Source organism: Hippopotamus amphibius, chromosome 16 (assembly GCF_030028045.1).
Source record: "Hippopotamus amphibius kiboko isolate mHipAmp2 chromosome 16, mHipAmp2.hap2, whole genome shotgun sequence".
Taxonomy (NCBI): Eukaryota; Metazoa; Chordata; class Mammalia; order Artiodactyla; family Hippopotamidae; genus Hippopotamus; species Hippopotamus amphibius.
In genome coordinates this window covers 7,306,718-7,324,007 of record NC_080201.1, presented here as the reverse complement: position 1 = coordinate 7,324,007, position 17,290 = coordinate 7,306,718, and the positions used below count along the sequence as shown (strand labels likewise).

The 17,290-nt window shown below is 42.6% G+C and overlaps 1 protein-coding gene across 1 annotated transcript; it reads left to right on the top strand.

Annotated features, from left to right (window-relative positions):
* Nucleotides 1-700: 700 nt before the first annotated feature.
* ATMIN (ATM interactor) lies at nucleotides 701-15,779 on the top strand. Its single transcript, XM_057712882.1, has 4 exons — nucleotides 701-1,030; nucleotides 10,210-10,335; nucleotides 11,103-11,302; nucleotides 11,998-15,779. The coding sequence occupies exons 1-4, from the start codon at nucleotides 704-706 to the stop codon at nucleotides 13,808-13,810; spliced, it is 2,466 nt and encodes an 821-aa protein (XP_057568865.1). The 5' UTR covers nucleotides 701-703; the 3' UTR covers nucleotides 13,811-15,779.
* The last annotated feature ends 1,511 nt before the right edge of the window (nucleotides 15,780-17,290 follow it).

The following is a 17,290-nucleotide window of genomic DNA, read 5'->3' as shown; positions in this document are numbered from 1 at the left end:
CCCCTCTGTTTTGACTACACCTGGCCTTCTATACTCATTTACATGACCAATCTGGTCCCTCTTCCTGCTTAGGTTTTGGAACCCTCCCCGGAGCTACACTGTCTCCCAAATAGTAATCAAATTTCAGCAGTTAAAATACAGGCAAGTAAACCTACCCTCCCTAAAATGATTAACTGTCGATTATAACAATCCTTTTGTTTCTCTAATGTGACTTCAGGCTAGTTACTTACTTCTCTGCAAATAGGGGAAAACTTATAGTACGTATCTGCTAGGGCTGTTGTGAGGACAAAATGAGATACTGAATGAAAAGTGCATTCCCCAGTGTCTAGTTAACTAACATACTCTCGCCTCTCCTGCTGTCGAACATTTGGGTTATTTCTCATCTTTGGGAAGTAAAGTTCCTGCGCACATTGCTTTTTCTTCTATCCAATGGTTCTTCTATCCAGATTTCTAGGAAGGGGAATAATGGATCAGCGGGACCAATACGTCCTACCTGTTCCCAGGAACCCCTGTGAAATTGTGTAACCCTCCCGCCTCACCTGGCGGCGGCTCCTGGCTGACACGCCCTCCACCACCGGCAGGGGGCGCCGTGGCCGTCCGGGCCCCCCGGATGCTAATGAGCCGGGAGGCCCCGCCCCCTGCCGGAAGTCGCAGCGGCGGGAGGCGGGGCCTGCTCGCTGGTCCCGGCTGCGGTGCGGGAGCCATGGCGGCCTCTGAGGCGGCGGCGGCGGGGCCCGAGGCTCTGGCCTCGGGCGCCCCGGCCGTCCCGGCGGCCGCGAGGGGAGCCGCCGCCGCCTCGGGCCCGCGGGGGCCCCCCGGGCGGCTGAGGGGCAGCCGGCCGCGACCCACGGGGGCGAGGCAGCAGCCCGCGGGCGCGGCGCCGCCAGCCCGGGAGCTCATCCAGCCCTCGGTGAGCGAGCTGTCCCGGGCCGTGCGGACCAACATCCTGTGCACAGTGCGCGGCTGCGGCAAGATCCTGCCCAACAGCCCCGCGCTCAACATGCACCTGGTCAAGAGCCACCGCCTGCAGGTGAGCCCGCCGCGGACGGCGCCTCCGGGGCCTGGCGCGGGCGCTCGGGGCCGAGGGCGTCGGCGGGCGCTCCCGAGGCCCTGAGCGGGCCAGAGCGGCGCGGGGGTCCCGGCGGGGAGAGCGGGAAGACCCTGTGTCACGCCGCGGGGCGGGCGGGCTCGCGCCTGGCGGCCCGGGCCTGTCTCCCGTCCTCTCGTCAGCTCTCTCGGCGCCTCCGTCCTGTTGCGGAGAAACCGATGGCGCACCTGCGCGGTGCTCGGCATTGGGCTCGGGCTCGGGCTCGGAGCTAAGCCGCTGCCTTTGCGCCGCACCCACAGCACCTCCTTCGGGCCTTTAAGGACCTGCCCGGTTGTGAGCAGGGACCTGCGGATTTGGCAACAAGTTCCGCAGTGTTGGTAAAATCAGCTTTGCTCAGGAGTGAGACCTAAGCGAAATTTCTTCCGTGGAACCTCTTTAAGAGGGGACACAGTGTATAATAACGACAATAATCTGAACGTCCCTTCCACCTTCCTTAAAATGGGGCGGTTTTCAACCTTCAGCGCACATCTGTGGAAAGCTTATTAAAAATCCAGATGTCCAGCCCCGCCCCAGACCTATTAAATCATAATTTCTCAGTCATTACAATGGGAAGTTTCCTTCCACCACTTAAAGTCTTCCTAGGCCAACAGTGACATAATCCCGAAGCATGTCACTGAAAGGAGTTTTGTAAGTGTATAGCTTTTGGTGATCTGAGTTGATTCAGGAGTGAGTTTGAATTGCCTAGCCTATTGCATGTGCTGCCTGCCCTTCAGGTAGATCTTAGAAGAGTTTTTAGAATCAGGCTTCTGATAAGAATTTAACAGCAGAAAGTCTGAGGTGATAAAGTTTGAGGTGATAGTCCCTAGTAGGGCCGATGTGATGCCCACGAAGGGCAGTCCCCTTCTAGCACCAGCTGAATAGAGGCAACAGCGTTCTGAAGTGAAGAGTAGGGAGCCTGATCAGGAAATGTAGGTGGAGGTAAGCTGAGGAAGACCCTGCAGCTGGGGCTGCAATTTCCGTACATGCTCTGTGTTTCTTCCACAACGCAAGTGCAGTAACTCTGGGAATGGTCTTCGTTGTCTTGTTTTCTCCTCCATCCTAAATTTTAATTAAACACGTCCTTTTCTCAACCATATTTTAACTTTCGTGGATGAACTGTGTATCTGCAGGAATTCTTCAGCCTAATCCCTGGGTTCTCTTCAGCTCGTAGATAACAGCCATCACCACCTTCAGTATCATCCCCTCACTGGTAGACAGCTAAGGCAGACATTACATCCCTGAGCACAGAGGAAGCTGCCAGTCTGACCAGGACACTCTTTGTGTTGGCCTGAACATCACTCTCGCAAGCACTTTTTAACCGTTTACATTGTTCTTTTCTATGGAATTGCTGTCAGGAGCTGTGTGTCTCTCCAGACTTTGTGAAGCATCTGTTAAGCACAGAGATAGCATTTACTTGTCAGGACTAGTATACAGTAGGTTTGGTATTATACAGTAGGTTTATTTCTAATTATGTTTTTTAAATATGTAAAGTTCAGGAATTCTGAAGCTACCAATACTGAGCGTATAATAGGCCTAAGATGGAAGAATATGTTTGAGGCAAATGCAAATTTTAAAGGTCAGATCTTTCCTTGGATTTTAGCACAGCAGAGGATCAGCATCCTCCCTTGCTTAGAACCTGTGTGAAGCCATTCTTCCAGGTCTGTCATTTTTTCAGATTTCTCCTGTCTGCAGACAGCACAGTGCACTCAGGATTGCTTTCTGAACTGCAAATGTTGAACAACTGAAAAATGGACTCTCCTGAGTTTCCTTCTTAGGTCACTAGAGAGACCTGTTTCAGCAGGAATTAAATAAACCACCCTGAACCATCATTGTTTTTTCCTTGTCAGACAGGCTCACTTTCCTGCCTTGTTCCATCTTTCTAACCATGCAGTCCCTGAGCATATGCTGTCTTGGTGCAAAGAGGGTTCTTTTTTTTTTTTTTTTTTTTAAATGAAGGTGGCCTGTATGACAGAATAGCCATATCTGTATAGTGTTGCCCCAGTGTGTAAATCCGTCCGCTCAGTCAGGAGCCAAGTAGTAGGCTTCTGAGTTCAAACGTTACGCTTGACACTTGATGTTCTCAAAGTGTTGGGAGAAGGGAGGGAGTAGAAGATGGCCTAAAGACAAGAGTTGACTGGGAGCTACTTGTGGCTTTGAAAGTGGTCTGTGTTTGGACCAGGGACTTCGCTACCAGTCCTGTGTGCTCCTTCTGGCCCTGAAGCTTGAGTGTATCCCTCTGTTCTGTTGGTTACAGCTACTTATATAATTCTGATTTCTTTCCTAGTTGTTTTTTTTCCCCCCTAGATTATGATAATCCTTTATTCCCTTCCCCATTATTTGTTGTAAGGTTCTTATTTTATTCTAATCTTCAGAACATACCCTGCCCTCAATCAAATATTCCCTTCTTAATGATTAACTGAAGAATGATGGATAAAAGTGGAGATAGAGTTGGAAGGTACATGATACCTTTTGGTTTTATGTAAGTTCTTAAGATATATGTCTATATTTCATATCCTGTAAGGAAATCTGGAAATATCCTAGTCCAGTCTTGCCTACAAGGGGGTCCATGGAGAAATGAAAGCTGGTGATCAGTGAAAAAGAAGAGCAGGAGTAAATGGCCATTTCTTGATTCTTTTATCCCTTGTGTTTGAAAATAGTGAAGGGGACAGGAGGATCCCTAAAGAACTTCATATCCAGCAACATGTACTTTTAAAACATGGCTTACTGGATTTTGTATTATGTTTAGTCCAGGGGTTTGCTTTTAATGATTTGCCAGGAATTTTTTTTTTTTAAAGGAAAGGAAAGTTTCCAAGTTGCTCTGTAGATCATGTTGTACAAAGACTTCTAATTTTAAATTTACAGTAAGACAACAACAAAGCACACTACTTTTCTTCTTGGATGTTTTTCTGTGAAGGCAGAGAGATGCTAGAGTAGCTATGCCTCCCCCCACCCCCAATTTTTGCCACAGTTCTTACAATCCTTGTCTTTTATCCTCTCTTCTTCAGCAGGGTCCTTCCTCTTGCTTTGCTTTTCTCTGTTTACTTTTCTCCATCTTGTTTTTCAGTTGTTTCCTCTCATAGGTTCTTTTTCAAATTCTTTTACTTAAAATGTTTTATAAACAGGTATCCAAAAAGGTGCAAAAAGCATGAAGTATTTTTTGTGCATTTTTTTCTGTTATGCACACAAAAGGTACAGTAAAGAAAAAAAGTCTGCTAAGTTTTATTGTGGAATGTATATAGCACTTAAGGACAAAAACATCACTTTCTTACTGCAGTTCATGTTTTATTGTGCCGTCACCATTTCTTATCTCCCCTATTCTCATCTCAACAAGAATAGGAAGAAGGTCAGGAACTGGGGTAGAGAGGCCGTGATGGGGAGGGCTGAGGAGTTGGCCCACAGAAAGCAGGAAAGTGAACCGTGTCAGGTTGTTGCCACACCTGTAATGACAGCAACAAGGAGATGTTGTTGACATCCAATATGACTGCCTTTAGTGTCTCATCCTGGTGTGTGATACAGTTTTGACTTAGATGGCCAATTAAACATATTCAGTGTATTGCCCCAAGTTCTTACTGAACATTTCCTCTTGAAAACATTCCCGAGTGCAACAAAGATATAAATATATTTCTCCCCTTGAAAAGGTTTGGGAAATTTTAAGTAGTTCCATTAGATATAACAGAGAAATAACAGAAAAGAAGTGTAGTTTGAGGCTATGTAGTACAGGACCTTGGATGTCCCAGTGGCTAGAGGAGTTTGGACTTGGGTAGTGTTGGGATAAAATGATGGCATATCCAGACATTGGAATATTAGCACTAAAAAAAAAATGAGCTATCAAGCCATGAAAAGACATGGAGGATCCTTACGTGCGTATTACCAAGCGAAAGAAGCCAATCTGAAAAGGCTTCGTAATATATGATTCCAACTAAATGACATTTTGGAAAAAGCAAAACTATAGAGACAGTAAAAAGATTAGTGGTTACTAGGGCTTAAGGAGAAAGGTGTCATGAAGAGGTGGAGCACAGAAGATGTTTAGGGCAGTGAGCATACTCTGTATATTATAACAGTGGATAGCTGTCATGCATTTGACAAAGCCCATGGAATGTGCAGCACCAATAGTGAACTCTAATAAAATCTGTGGACTCTGGGCAATAATGATGTGTCTGTGTGGTTTCATCAGTTGAAACAAATGTACCACTCTGGTGAGGGATGTTAATAGTGGAACAGGATGTATTTTGGGGTAGCGGGGAGAGGGGTGGCCTACAGTGTATGGGAGCTCTGTGCTTTCCACTCAGTTTTGCTGTGAATCTAATAAAATTTCTCTTAAAAAATAAAGTTTATTAATTTTTTTAGAAAGTGAACAGGTATATGAGAACAGGTATATGAGAACATGATAGGTAGTTTGAAAGGGGATGATAAAAGGATTGCTAAGCAAATTTAAAATGTGCTAGAAGTGAGCATGAATTTCGTGGTGACCCTGTAAGCAGAGTTTTATAGGACATTTGACAGCCTAAAACACAGAAGGGGGCCATCTCTGGCATATAACTAAGAAGAATTTGGTAATGGTCAAGTGAATTAAGAATTTTAGTCTTCCTTAATATTCTCTCCACATTTCATTTTTTCTTGCAGATAACACTAGAAGGAAAATAAGTTTAAAAGTATTTTATTTAAAAAAAAAGGATAAATTGATGAATGAGACGAGTTTAGTGATCAAGAGACAGTGTTAGTTGTCATTAAAGCTAGCAGAGGCCAGTGTTTCAACAAAAGCAGCATTTCAATCAGACTTTCGCAAGGCCAGTATTTTTTTTTTTTTTTTTTTTTGAGATGACTCCATGGATTTTTCTTTCTTTTTTTAATTGAAGTATAGGTGATTTACAATGTGTTAATTTCTGCTGTATAGCAAAGTGATTCAGTTATATGTATATATGTATAATTTTCCATTATGGTTTATCACAGGATATTGAATATAGTTCTCTGTGCTACACAGTAGGACCTTGTTGACTGTTAATTCTCTATATAATAGTTTGCATCTGCTAACCCCAAACTCCCACTCCATCCCTCCCCCACCCACCCTCTCCCTTGGAAACCACACATCTGTTCTCTATGTCTGTGAGTCCATTTCTGTTTCATAGGTAAGTGCATTTGTGTCATATTTTAGATTCCACATGTAAGTGATATCAAATGGTACTTGTCTTTCTCTTTCTGACTTACTTCACTTAGTATAATAATCTGTAGTTCCATCCATGTTGCTGCAGATGGCATTATTTTGTTCTTGTTTGTGGCTGAGTCCGTTGTGTATGTGTGTGTATGTATATATACATATACCACATCTTTATCCATTCGTGTGTCGGTGGATATTTAGGTTGTTTCTATGTCTTGGCTGTTGTGAATAGTGCTGCCATAAACATTGGAGTGCATGCATCTCTTGGAATTATAGTTTTGTCTGGATATATACCCAGGAGTAGGATTGCTGGATCATATAGCAGCTCTATTTTTAGCTTTCTGAGGAAACCGCATGCTGTTTTCCATAGTGGCTGCACCAACTTACAGTCCTGCCAACAGTGTAGGAGGGCTCCCTTTTCTCCACACCCTCTCTAGCATTTGTTACTTGTAGACTTTTTTTAGTGATGGCCATTCTGACTGGTGTGAGGTGGTACCTCATTGTAGTTTTGATTTGTATTTCTCTCATAATTAGCAGTGTTGAGCATCTTTTCATGTGCCTGTTGGCCATCTGTATGCCTTCTTTGGAGAAATGTCTATTTAGTTCTGCACATTTTTCAATTGGGCTGTTTGGTTTTTTGTTGTTGTTGAGTTGTATGAGCTATTTGTATATTTTGGAGATTAAGCCCTTGTCGTTCGCATCATTTGCAAATATTTTCTCCCATTCTGTAGGTTGTCTCTTTGTTTTGTTTATGGTTTCCTTTGCTGGGCAAAAGCTTGCAAGGTTGCTTAGATCCCATTTGTTTATTTTTGCTTTTATTTCTGTTGTCACAAGGACAGTATTTAAAGTACTAGTTTAGAGTAGCTTATTGGCCTTAAGTTGGTTGGCAGAAAGCAAAAGAAGCAACAAAAATCTCCAGAGCAGATAACTAATAGCTGTAATAACTGAGTATATGATAAGCACTGTTCTAACTCTCTTAAAACTAAATCCTCACAACAACCCTGAAGTAGGTCCTATTATTGTGCCTGCTTTACAGATAAGAAAACCAAGACAGTTAATTTTTTCAAGGTCACAGGAAAGGAGCAACATAGAGAATTCAAACTACAGCAGTCCATATTCCAGAACCCACGGGTTTAACCACTGCACCATGGTTCTTAAGCTAGGCTACACATTGGGATCATCAGGGGAGATTTTTAAACAAATACTAAACCCACCCAAAACTAATTATATTATTATTGGGACTGGGACCAGGCACAGGTTTTTGTTTTTGTTTTTAATGCCTCAAGTGATTTTTTCACAGCCTGCTGGGTTTGAGAGCCACTGCCCTGCAATGGCCTGCCTTTCTAAAAGTGCTCTGTATTTAGTGTGCAGTTGGTCTCTTCTTTAAGCATGAAAACAGTACCAGTTTCTGCCCTTAAGAAATTTAGTTGAGGAGACAGGAATTCTAGAAGGAAACGACAGTTTGCAAGTTAAGTTAGGTACTGCCTTGGAATTCAGACAAGGAATAGATCTTTAGATCTGGGTGGTGAGCAGAACAAGGAAGTGCTGTGTATTGAGAATGTGAACTGGGCTCCATGCTAATCCAGTACAAAATAATCCTGAGAGTTAACTATTCTCTGTGTTTTTAAAATGAGTAAACTGACTGAGAGATTAAATACCCTGTCCAAGGTCACGTCCCTAATCAGTGGTGGAAATGGTTCACAGGCCTCTCCATGCCATCCTTACATTCTGCCTGAAGGGAGGTGGTCGGTTGTCCAAGAGTGGCATCCAAATGAGGGACTTCCCTGCTGGCGCAGTGGTTAAGAATCCGCCTGCCAGTGCAGGGAACACAGGTTCGATCCCTGGTCCCAGAAGATCCCACATGCCGCAGGGCAGTTAAGCCCGTGAGCCACAACTACTGAAGTCTGCACACCTAGCGCCTGTGCTCCACAACAAGAGAAGCCTGCGCACAGCAATGAAGAGTAGCCCCGGCTTGCCGCAACTAGAGAAAGCCCATGCACAGCAACAAAGACCCAACGCAGCCAATAAATAATAAATAAATAAAGTTCAAAAAAATAAAATTTAAAATATTAAAAAAAATAATAATAATCCAAATGAATATGAAGAGACAATGTAGTGCAATAGGATTATAAAATAATGGACCAGGATGGAAGACATGGAAGGATAACTGACTGCATGTGATATCACTGAGAGAGAAATTATGTTGTTTAAAAATGAAACAAGGAGGGGCTTCCTAGGTGGCGCAGTGGTTAAGAATCCGCCTGCCAATGCAGAGGTCATGGGTTCAATCCCAGCTCCAGGAAGATCCCACATGCCATGGAGCAACTAAGCCCGTGTGCCAAAAAAAAAAAAAAAAAATGAAACAAGTACTTCCTTTGTGGCGCAGTGGTTAAGAATCTGCCTGCCATTGCAGGGGACACGGGTTCGATCCCTGGTCAGAGAAGATCCCACATGCCGTGGAGCAACTAAGCCCGTGTGCCACAACTACTGAGCCCATGCACTGCAACTACTGAAGGCCACGAGCCTAGAGCCCATTGCTCTGCAACTCCTCTGCAAGCCACTGCACTGAGAAGCCCGAGCACCACAATGAAGAGTAGCCCCAGCACACCACAACTAGAGAAAGCCCACGCACAGCAATGAAGACCCAGCACAGCCAAAAATAAATAAAAAATAAATTAATTTTTAAAAAAAGTTGGGGGTTGTATATGTATTTTAAAAAAAAAAGAAACAAGAATAGCTTCTTTTCCCCTCCTCATGAGTGGACACAGAGTCAACAAGATCAACATGGATGTTCCTCTTGAGATCCAATAGGAAAGCAAACAGAAGGCTCTTAGCTACATGGTTATTCATTTCTTCTCTAGATACACACTGATGGTAGAGGAGGAGGTGGGCATGTTCCATAAGTAATGAATCCTTTCTCATTGCAACACCTAAGGACTAAAACATCCAGGTGCTGCAGCAGCAGCTGAGGCCTGAGCACATGTCCGATTGTGACCCATAATAGGTTCTTCACCAGCCCCAACCCCCCCACCCACACACCTTCCTCTGGGGCCAGCTGCGGGGGCCAGATAAGAATTATGCTGGAGGGCATAGGTGTTTCACTCCTGAGTTATGTCGGCTCTTCAGGGGGAACAAGACAGCACTTCAAGCTAAATTAACTCACCAATTATTTTTAAATTCCTAGCCAAAAGGTCAATCACATACTTAATAACAGAGGATTACTAGGATGAGTTAATATATATAAAGTGCTTAGAACAGTGCCTGGCACAGTAGTAAAAGCTATGTTAGCACTGGCCATTAGAATGATTACTGAATCTCAAACAGATCATAGTGCCTGTATTCACCCAGCTATATAAAAGTTGCGCAACTACCTTTAGCTACTGTAGGGGGCATTGTGGTGACCAGAGAAAGTCACAGTGCTCCTTATCAGAAAGACCTAGATCATAGTCAAAGGAGGTTTTTTCAGAGGTTCACACTGATTCAGTGGGAGTGGGATTAAAAAAAAAGGGAAGACTTAAGGATGATACCAAGTCTTGAGCCTGAGAAACTGTAAATACACCACTTACAAACAGAGATTTTAAGTCTAGAAGGAGTGTTAAAGGAATGGATAGAAGATTTTTAAACATAGTTGCTTTTTGTTTGTTTTGAAAAATTTTAATAGATTTATTGAGCTATAGTTTATACACAATAAAATTTACCTACTCTAAGTAAATAATTCAGTTAATTTTTTTGGTAGATTTTCAGTTGTGCAACCATCACCACAGTCCCAAATTTCAGAACATTTTCATCATCCTAAAAAGATCCCTTGTGCCCACCTTTAGTCATTCCTTGTTATCCCTCCTGGTTCATCTTTAAAGATAATTAAGATAATTTAAATTTTTTTAGATAATTGGGTTTGAACTACAAAGCTACAAGTGGGGTGTTGTTTTTTTGAATATAATTATTTAAAGTAATTTTTCTTTTGCAGGATGGCATAGTGAATCCAACAATAAGAAAAGATTTGAAAACTGTACCGAAATTCTACTGCTGTCCAATTGAAGGATGCCCTAGAGGCCCTGACAGACCATTTTCTCAGTTTTCTCTTGTGAAGCAGGTATGTTGCTCATCTCAAGCAGACTCCTCTGAAGATGGAACGCAGATGTCATAACCCTGATGTGTTCTCATTATTTACCAATCATAATGAGAGAGTTGAGCAGAAAGCTGCTTGTAGGGACAGCCACCCAAGTCTCCCACTTGGGGGAAAGATGAGTAGGGTGTAAATGAAGGAGACATGGCTTGTTCTGGAGAGGAAGTTGTCCAGAAGTGGGTTTGGGAAGAAAAGAAGACCAAGTCAGTAAAGTATGATAAACTGTGTATTTCCAGATCTCTTGTGTGAATCTGCATGCTTTCAAGGTCAGAGGAGCAAAGGCACAAAGGCAGTGTTCTCCCAAGGAAGTAAGAAACTTCAGGGAAAAGTATTTCAGAAGCAGCTATCTTAAAGAGGAGGGAGGGACCCAGCCAGTGGGGAAAGAGATGAATCTGGAGTGGAAGAGATTGAAATACTTCCTTGAGGGTTAGCTGGAGGGAATCCTGAGAAAAGCACGCAAAGAAATTTTTCTGCCTGTAGCACTTATTTGTAGATCAGAACCTAAGTGGCAGATACCATGGGTTGTTTCCGAAACAGTCTCAACTTTTCACAAAGCCAGAGTGACAGGGAGAAGAGGCATATGATAAACTGCAGTTTGCCTGCTTTTACATTCTTTTGATTTGCACTGCTACATTTTATCATGTAAAATCATTTTCATTTGGGTACGTTGATGGCTTTAGAAATGTTTTGAGCAGTTGCAGTTTTTCGTTTTAGTCCTTTTGTGTTCTTCCTAGCACTTTATGAAAATGCATGCCGAAAAGAAGCATAAATGTAGTAAGTGCAGCAATTCATATGGCACTGAGTGGGACTTGAAAAGACACGCAGAGGATTGTGGCAAGACCTTCCAGTGCACCTGTGGCTGCCCCTATGCCAGCAGGACTGCATTGCAGTCCCACATATACCGAACTGGCCATGAGATCCCTGCAGAACACAGGTAAAGGGGGACAAAATGGTAGCCCAAAAGCCAGTAGCTGGGGGAAGAGTTTCAAACGAAACTTCCTGGAGAGGCATTAGTGTGGGGAGAAAGGAATGGCAGAGAAAAGATGTGACGTGAAGAAGGGAACTTTTGGAAATGGCAGCAGTGCTAGCGAATGATCTACACCTCCTTGACCCAATTGTTCTTCCTATTCTTTCACCAGCTCCTTTTGAAGGGTCCCTTATTATTCCCAATTGAAAATCTGTTGGGTTTTCAATTCTTCAGAAACTTCCAGTGTTTTCTGTTAAAAGGATACTAGATTGTTGGAAGAGTTTTTTTTATCATGAAACTGCTTCATTTGAAAGGTCAGGTTTATATTTGGACTAATAGCTTCCTACTTTAGAAATGATAATAGTTGCATTATATAATCTATTAGCTTCCTGATGCTTACGGATCTAAGTTGAGTTCTAGTACTTGGTGCTTTACCCAAAAAAAGGTGTACTTCCCTCTTTGCATGTTTCTGAACTTCTACCTACCATATACTGATAATAGGCCAAGTTACAAAAGAAGCGATTTCTCTTCGCTGGGTTAAATCTGACCTCTACTATAGATGTGGGAAGTAGAGTTTATAAGTAGAGATACAGTGCCAGGGTTGATGAAGAAAGCTGCGGTTTAAAATTGTTTTTCTCTTTTTACTGTGTCATTGTTTTCAGGGATCCACCTAGTAAGAAAAGGAAAATGGAAAACTGCCTGCACAACCAGAAGTTGTCCGGTAAGACTGTTGAATCACTGAGCAACCAACCAACCCCAAGACCAGACGCTCAAGTACTAGAAGCTTCAGAAATAAAGCTAGTGGCTTCTTTTGAAGACTCTTGCAGCTCAGATGCCAGAAAGCAGACTCTTCCAGCACCTCCAAGGTATCCTCAGAAGTTGCTTTTACCAAAGCCCAAAGTGGCTTTGGTTAAACTCCCTGTTATGCAGTTTTCTCCTGTGCCTGTCTTTGTGCCTACAGCCGACGCCTCAGCCCAGCCTGTGGTGTTGGGTGTCGATCATCAGGGCTCTGCCCCGGGTGCTGTGCACTTACTGCCCTTGTCCATCGGAACCCTGATCCTCGGCCTAGATTCAGAGGCTTGCTCTCTCAAGGAGAGCCTGCCGCTTTCAAAGATTGTAAATCCTGTTGCTGTTGAGCCAATTAGCACAGGTGTTCAAGTGAACTTGGGTAAAAGTCCATCTAACCCATTACAAGAACTAGGGGACACATGTCAAAAGAACAGCATTTCTTCAATCAATGTACAGACAGACCTGTCTTACACCACACAACACTTTATACCGTCCACACAGTGGGCTAGCCCTGATTCCTCTGTTTCGTCTTGTTCTCAAACTGATTTGACGTTTGGCTCTCAAGTTTCCCTTCCCATTAGTGTTCATACTCAAACCTTTTTGCCCAATTCTAAGGTAACCTCCTCTATAGCTGCTCAGACTGATGCGTTTGTAGATACCGGTTTTCAGTCAGGTGGGGTCTCCAGAGAAACTCAGACCAGTGGAATGCAGAGTCCAGCAGATGATCGAGTACAGATGGACCAAGCTGTAATGTGTGGAGACATTTTTGAGAGCGTGCATTCGCCATATGGTGTTTCTACAGACAGTATTATAAGCAGCAGCTTAGTAGCAGAGACTGTGACTCATGGTTTGTTACCTCAGAACCACCCTAAAACTTTAAATCCGGATATTGAGAAATCTCCACCAATTATAAATTTCAGTGCACAGAATAGTGTGCTTTCTTCACAGAACATGACAGATAATCAGACCCAAACCATAGATTTATTAAGTGATCTAGAAAACATCTTGTCAAGTAATCTGCCTGGTCAGACACTGGACAATCGTAGTCTTTTGTCTGACACAAATACTGGACCTGACACCCAGCTCCCATCTGGCCCAACCCAGAATCCTGCAATTGATTTTGATATTGAAGAGTTCTTTTCAGCCTCAAATATCCAGACTCAAACTGAAGAGAGTGAGCTTAGCACCATGACCACTGAGCCAGTCTTGGCATCACTGGACATAGAGACCCAAACTGACTTCCTACTTGCAGATACCTCTGCCCAGTCCTACAGTTGTAGGGGAAATTCTAACTTCTTAGGCCTTGAAATGTTTGACACGCAGACACAGACGGACTTGAACTTCTTTTTAGACAGTAGCCCTCATCTGCCTCTTGGGAGTATTCTGAAACACTCTAGCTTTTCCATGAGTACTGATTCATCTGACACAGAGACCCAAACTGAAGGAATCTCTGCTGCTAAAAACCTACCTGCTCTAGAAAGCAAAGTTCAGTTGAACAGTGCAGAAACACAGACCATGAATTCTGGCTTTGAGACTTTGGGGAACTTATTCTTCACCAGCAATGAAACTCAGACAGCAATGGATGACTTTCTTCTGGCTGATTTGGCCTGGAACACGATGGAATCTCAATTCAGCTCCGTTGAAACCCAGACGTGTGCAGAACTACACCCAGTCTCCAACTTCTGAAAGTGGAGTCCACATGGGGGATGGCATTTGAGGTTCCCTTCTGGATTTAGAAGATGGAGAGTGGGGACAACAGTATTAACTCTATTGAATGTAGTTGATGATACAGTTACTTCGATTCTTTGAGGTCTTTGCCTTTTGTACTTGTAAACATGAAATCTGTGTAAAAATTTGTGAGTATATTATAAAGTGTAAGATGTTGATCTAACAATGATTGTCTTTGTGTTGCCTACGTTTGCCCTTTCAGTGTAGTCTTCCCTTCTTAAGGGAAAAAAAATGTATTTCACACCTTTAAAACCCATCTAGCCATTTAGCTGAAGCCAAGCTCATCAGGACTAGGGTACAAACTTTTCAAACCTTCAAAACATTTTAGTCAAAGTATGACTTACTTAAATTGCACCTAAAATACTTTTCCAGTGCACGTTAGAAATTCTTGTGTCCTGATAATGTGTGAAGAAGCCTGATGCTGCACTATCAGATTGAAACACCAATAGCTTCATCTGCTTTGACATCTTACTCTTCCCTGATTTGAAGACACAAAGGAAAACTACAGTTGTCTTTAGCTTTTGAGACAATTTTCATATAGTCAATGCCCTCCCTTCTGTACGTGAACTCTTACTGATACCAACGTAAGTGAATAGTACTTTCCTCACAAGACATGTTGCTGTAAAATTATTGCTTAAAGAAGTAGCAGCAAGCACTTAGTGTACATAGTGATCCTTTCAGTCTAAGTGACAGTAAGTCACTCCAACTATGGAATTTCAGTCTAAGTGACACCAAGTCACCCCAACTATGGAAACGCTGGACTGTGGAATCATGCCTGTTAGCTCAGACTGGGGTATGTCCTACGAGCATCCCTCCTACTCCCTACAGAAGGCCAGGGTGGTGCTCCAGAGCAGTCCCTCAAAGCGCACCCACCAGCTAAGTCTGAATTTTGTCTCTAAATGTTAAAAAAATAAATATCGTAAGGAGAAAAGGACATTCCCCGCTAAATTTCCATACTTTGCATAAGTTTGATAGGGCAAGCGTGCAATCAGGAACAGTTTTAAAGTGAATCTTCTTTTCATCCACCTCTCATTTTTCCCTTAGGTGAGGAAACAGGTTGGTTTAGCAAGGATAGCATGTGTGCCTTGAGGAGAACAATTATAGAGCAGATCCACCTAAAGTATGGTATTCCGCATTTTGTTGCTTTGTTTTTTAGAAAGGGTAATACCAAACAGTCTTCAAAGAAAATGAGGTGACGGCCGGTTGCTTCAATAATCAAGAACATCTGTGCTTTGAGATGGGTGTGTGTGGTCAAGTACGCTTCTGGGGTTTTCTGTATTTAGGAGATCCTGAGTTCTTGGTTGTTGGCCAGCTTTCAGGCAAGTAAAAATCAGTGCAGTGTGTAAATTTTACTAAGTTTACCCAAAAAAATGCTCTGTTCCTTCTGCTGCACATGCTTATGCTGCTGAAGGGGACTAATCCTTCATTCAAGTAAATCAGTGGTGTTGCTACTAATTCCTATCCCAGAAGAATTGTCGGTAGTGGATACATAACATATCCTGGGCAGATGAACTCCACCTGGTAGATGAAAGTTTGCTTTGGTCACAGTTGCCTCTGAATATGGGTTTCAAAACAAACATAAAGCCTTAACTTAGAATTTCATTATGTTTTAGAATCATCACTGCCTTAATGTTCAAACATCTATTCAAGTTCTCCTAGTAAGGAGACATGCATGTTTGTTTATGGCTTTTTGTAAATATATATGCAGTGATCTATAGCTTTAAAAAAATTCTGTGTTTCTGTGACAATGTTTGTTAATCCAGCCAATTGAGTCATTTACAGAAAAAAGGAGCATGTAATAGTTCTTTGTGTACAAGTAAGAACTGTTTCCCCCCCGAAACCTTAGTTACCTGAATTGTTCTAAGATTATTTGTAAAAGCTGAAATTCAGTGATTAAAGAGAAGTGAGAATTCTACCTTTTGTGTGAATTCTTCAACATACTCATAATGTGACTTTGTTGCCTTAACTTTTCACAAACTCATCATCTTCTGAAAGTCACACAGTGAAATGACTGTGCCTAGTTATTTCCATTATTGTCTTACCTTTGTTCATGAAAATATGCTAACAATTTTCCTAGTAGAAAATGAAAAGACATTCCATTACCAAAGCTGCTGGGGGTTGGTTGTTTGTTTTGGCCGCACCCTGTGGTTTATGAGATCTTAGCTCCTCGACCAGGGATTGAATCTGGGCCCTCGGCAGCAAGAGCCCGGAGTCCTAATCACTGGACTGCCAGGGAATTCCCGAAGCTGCTATTTTGATGTAAAGTTTTTATTTTGATAAGAAACTATCTACCCTATGATTTAAGTTTTTGGAAATTTTTTTCAAAGGAAATTACTCTGATTCATTTTTTTCATCCAAATGTCACAATGTCATGATGGGGTGTCATTTTTTTTTAAATTTTTTTCTTAATTGATTGATTTTATTTTTTATTTATTGGCTGCATTGCGTCTTCGTTGCTGCACGCAGTGATAGTTGCGGAGAGCAGGGGGCTACTCCTCATTGCAATGCGCCGGCTTCTTATTGAGGTGGCTTCTCTTGTTGTGGAGCATGGGTTCTAGGCATGCGGGCTTCAGTAGCTGCAGCTCATGAGCTCTAGAGCGCAGGCCCAGTAGTTGTGGTGCACGGGCTTAGTTGCTGCACGGCATGTGGGATCTTCCTGGACCAGGGCTCGGACCCGTGTCCCCTGCATTGGCAGGTGGATTCTTTACCACTGCGCCACCAGGGAAGCCCATAATGGGGTGTCTTTTATCTTTATAAGTAATATGGTTCTAGCTTAAGAGCAAAAATGAGAGGGTAAGACGATGAGTAGTTCTTTGCTCAGTCACTAATTGCAGGAAAGCCAAATCAATGTGTTTGATTCCCTGAGATAAAGGGAAATAAAAGTAGAAATTTTTTTATAGAGCTACCTGAAAGATGCAGAGTAAGGCCTGCAGCTACTATTGATTGAAAGAAGATGTATCAGTGTCAGTCTAGTTGTGAAGTTGTTTTATTAATAGTGGCAAATGACAGGGTGATATCTTCGTATACTCCTTTATGGTCTCAATTTTAGAATGCTTATTTCCAGTCCAAACTTATTATCTAATATTGACTCTGAGGAGCACTGACTATCTCGTATATTTAAAGCAATGCTTCTCAGACTTGTCTTTGGAAGGCTCTTAAGTAAAAATTAGGAGGAACATTGTAACTTTGGGGCATTTAGGAATGAAGCCTTTGAAGTCTCAAGTATTGTTTTATTTTCCTTATATCTCAGTATATGTGTGTATTCTCACCTGAAGTGCGTTAAAGTGCCACTGATTAGATTTGACACTAGAAGAGGACAGGTCCGTCTTTTGGCTTACTGATCACTCCCAACACCTAAAAGACTTAAATGACATGAATTTAATCTAGTTTTTTCAGCAAGATGTTGGCTAGTCTGATGTTCTTATAGTCAAGAAGAGA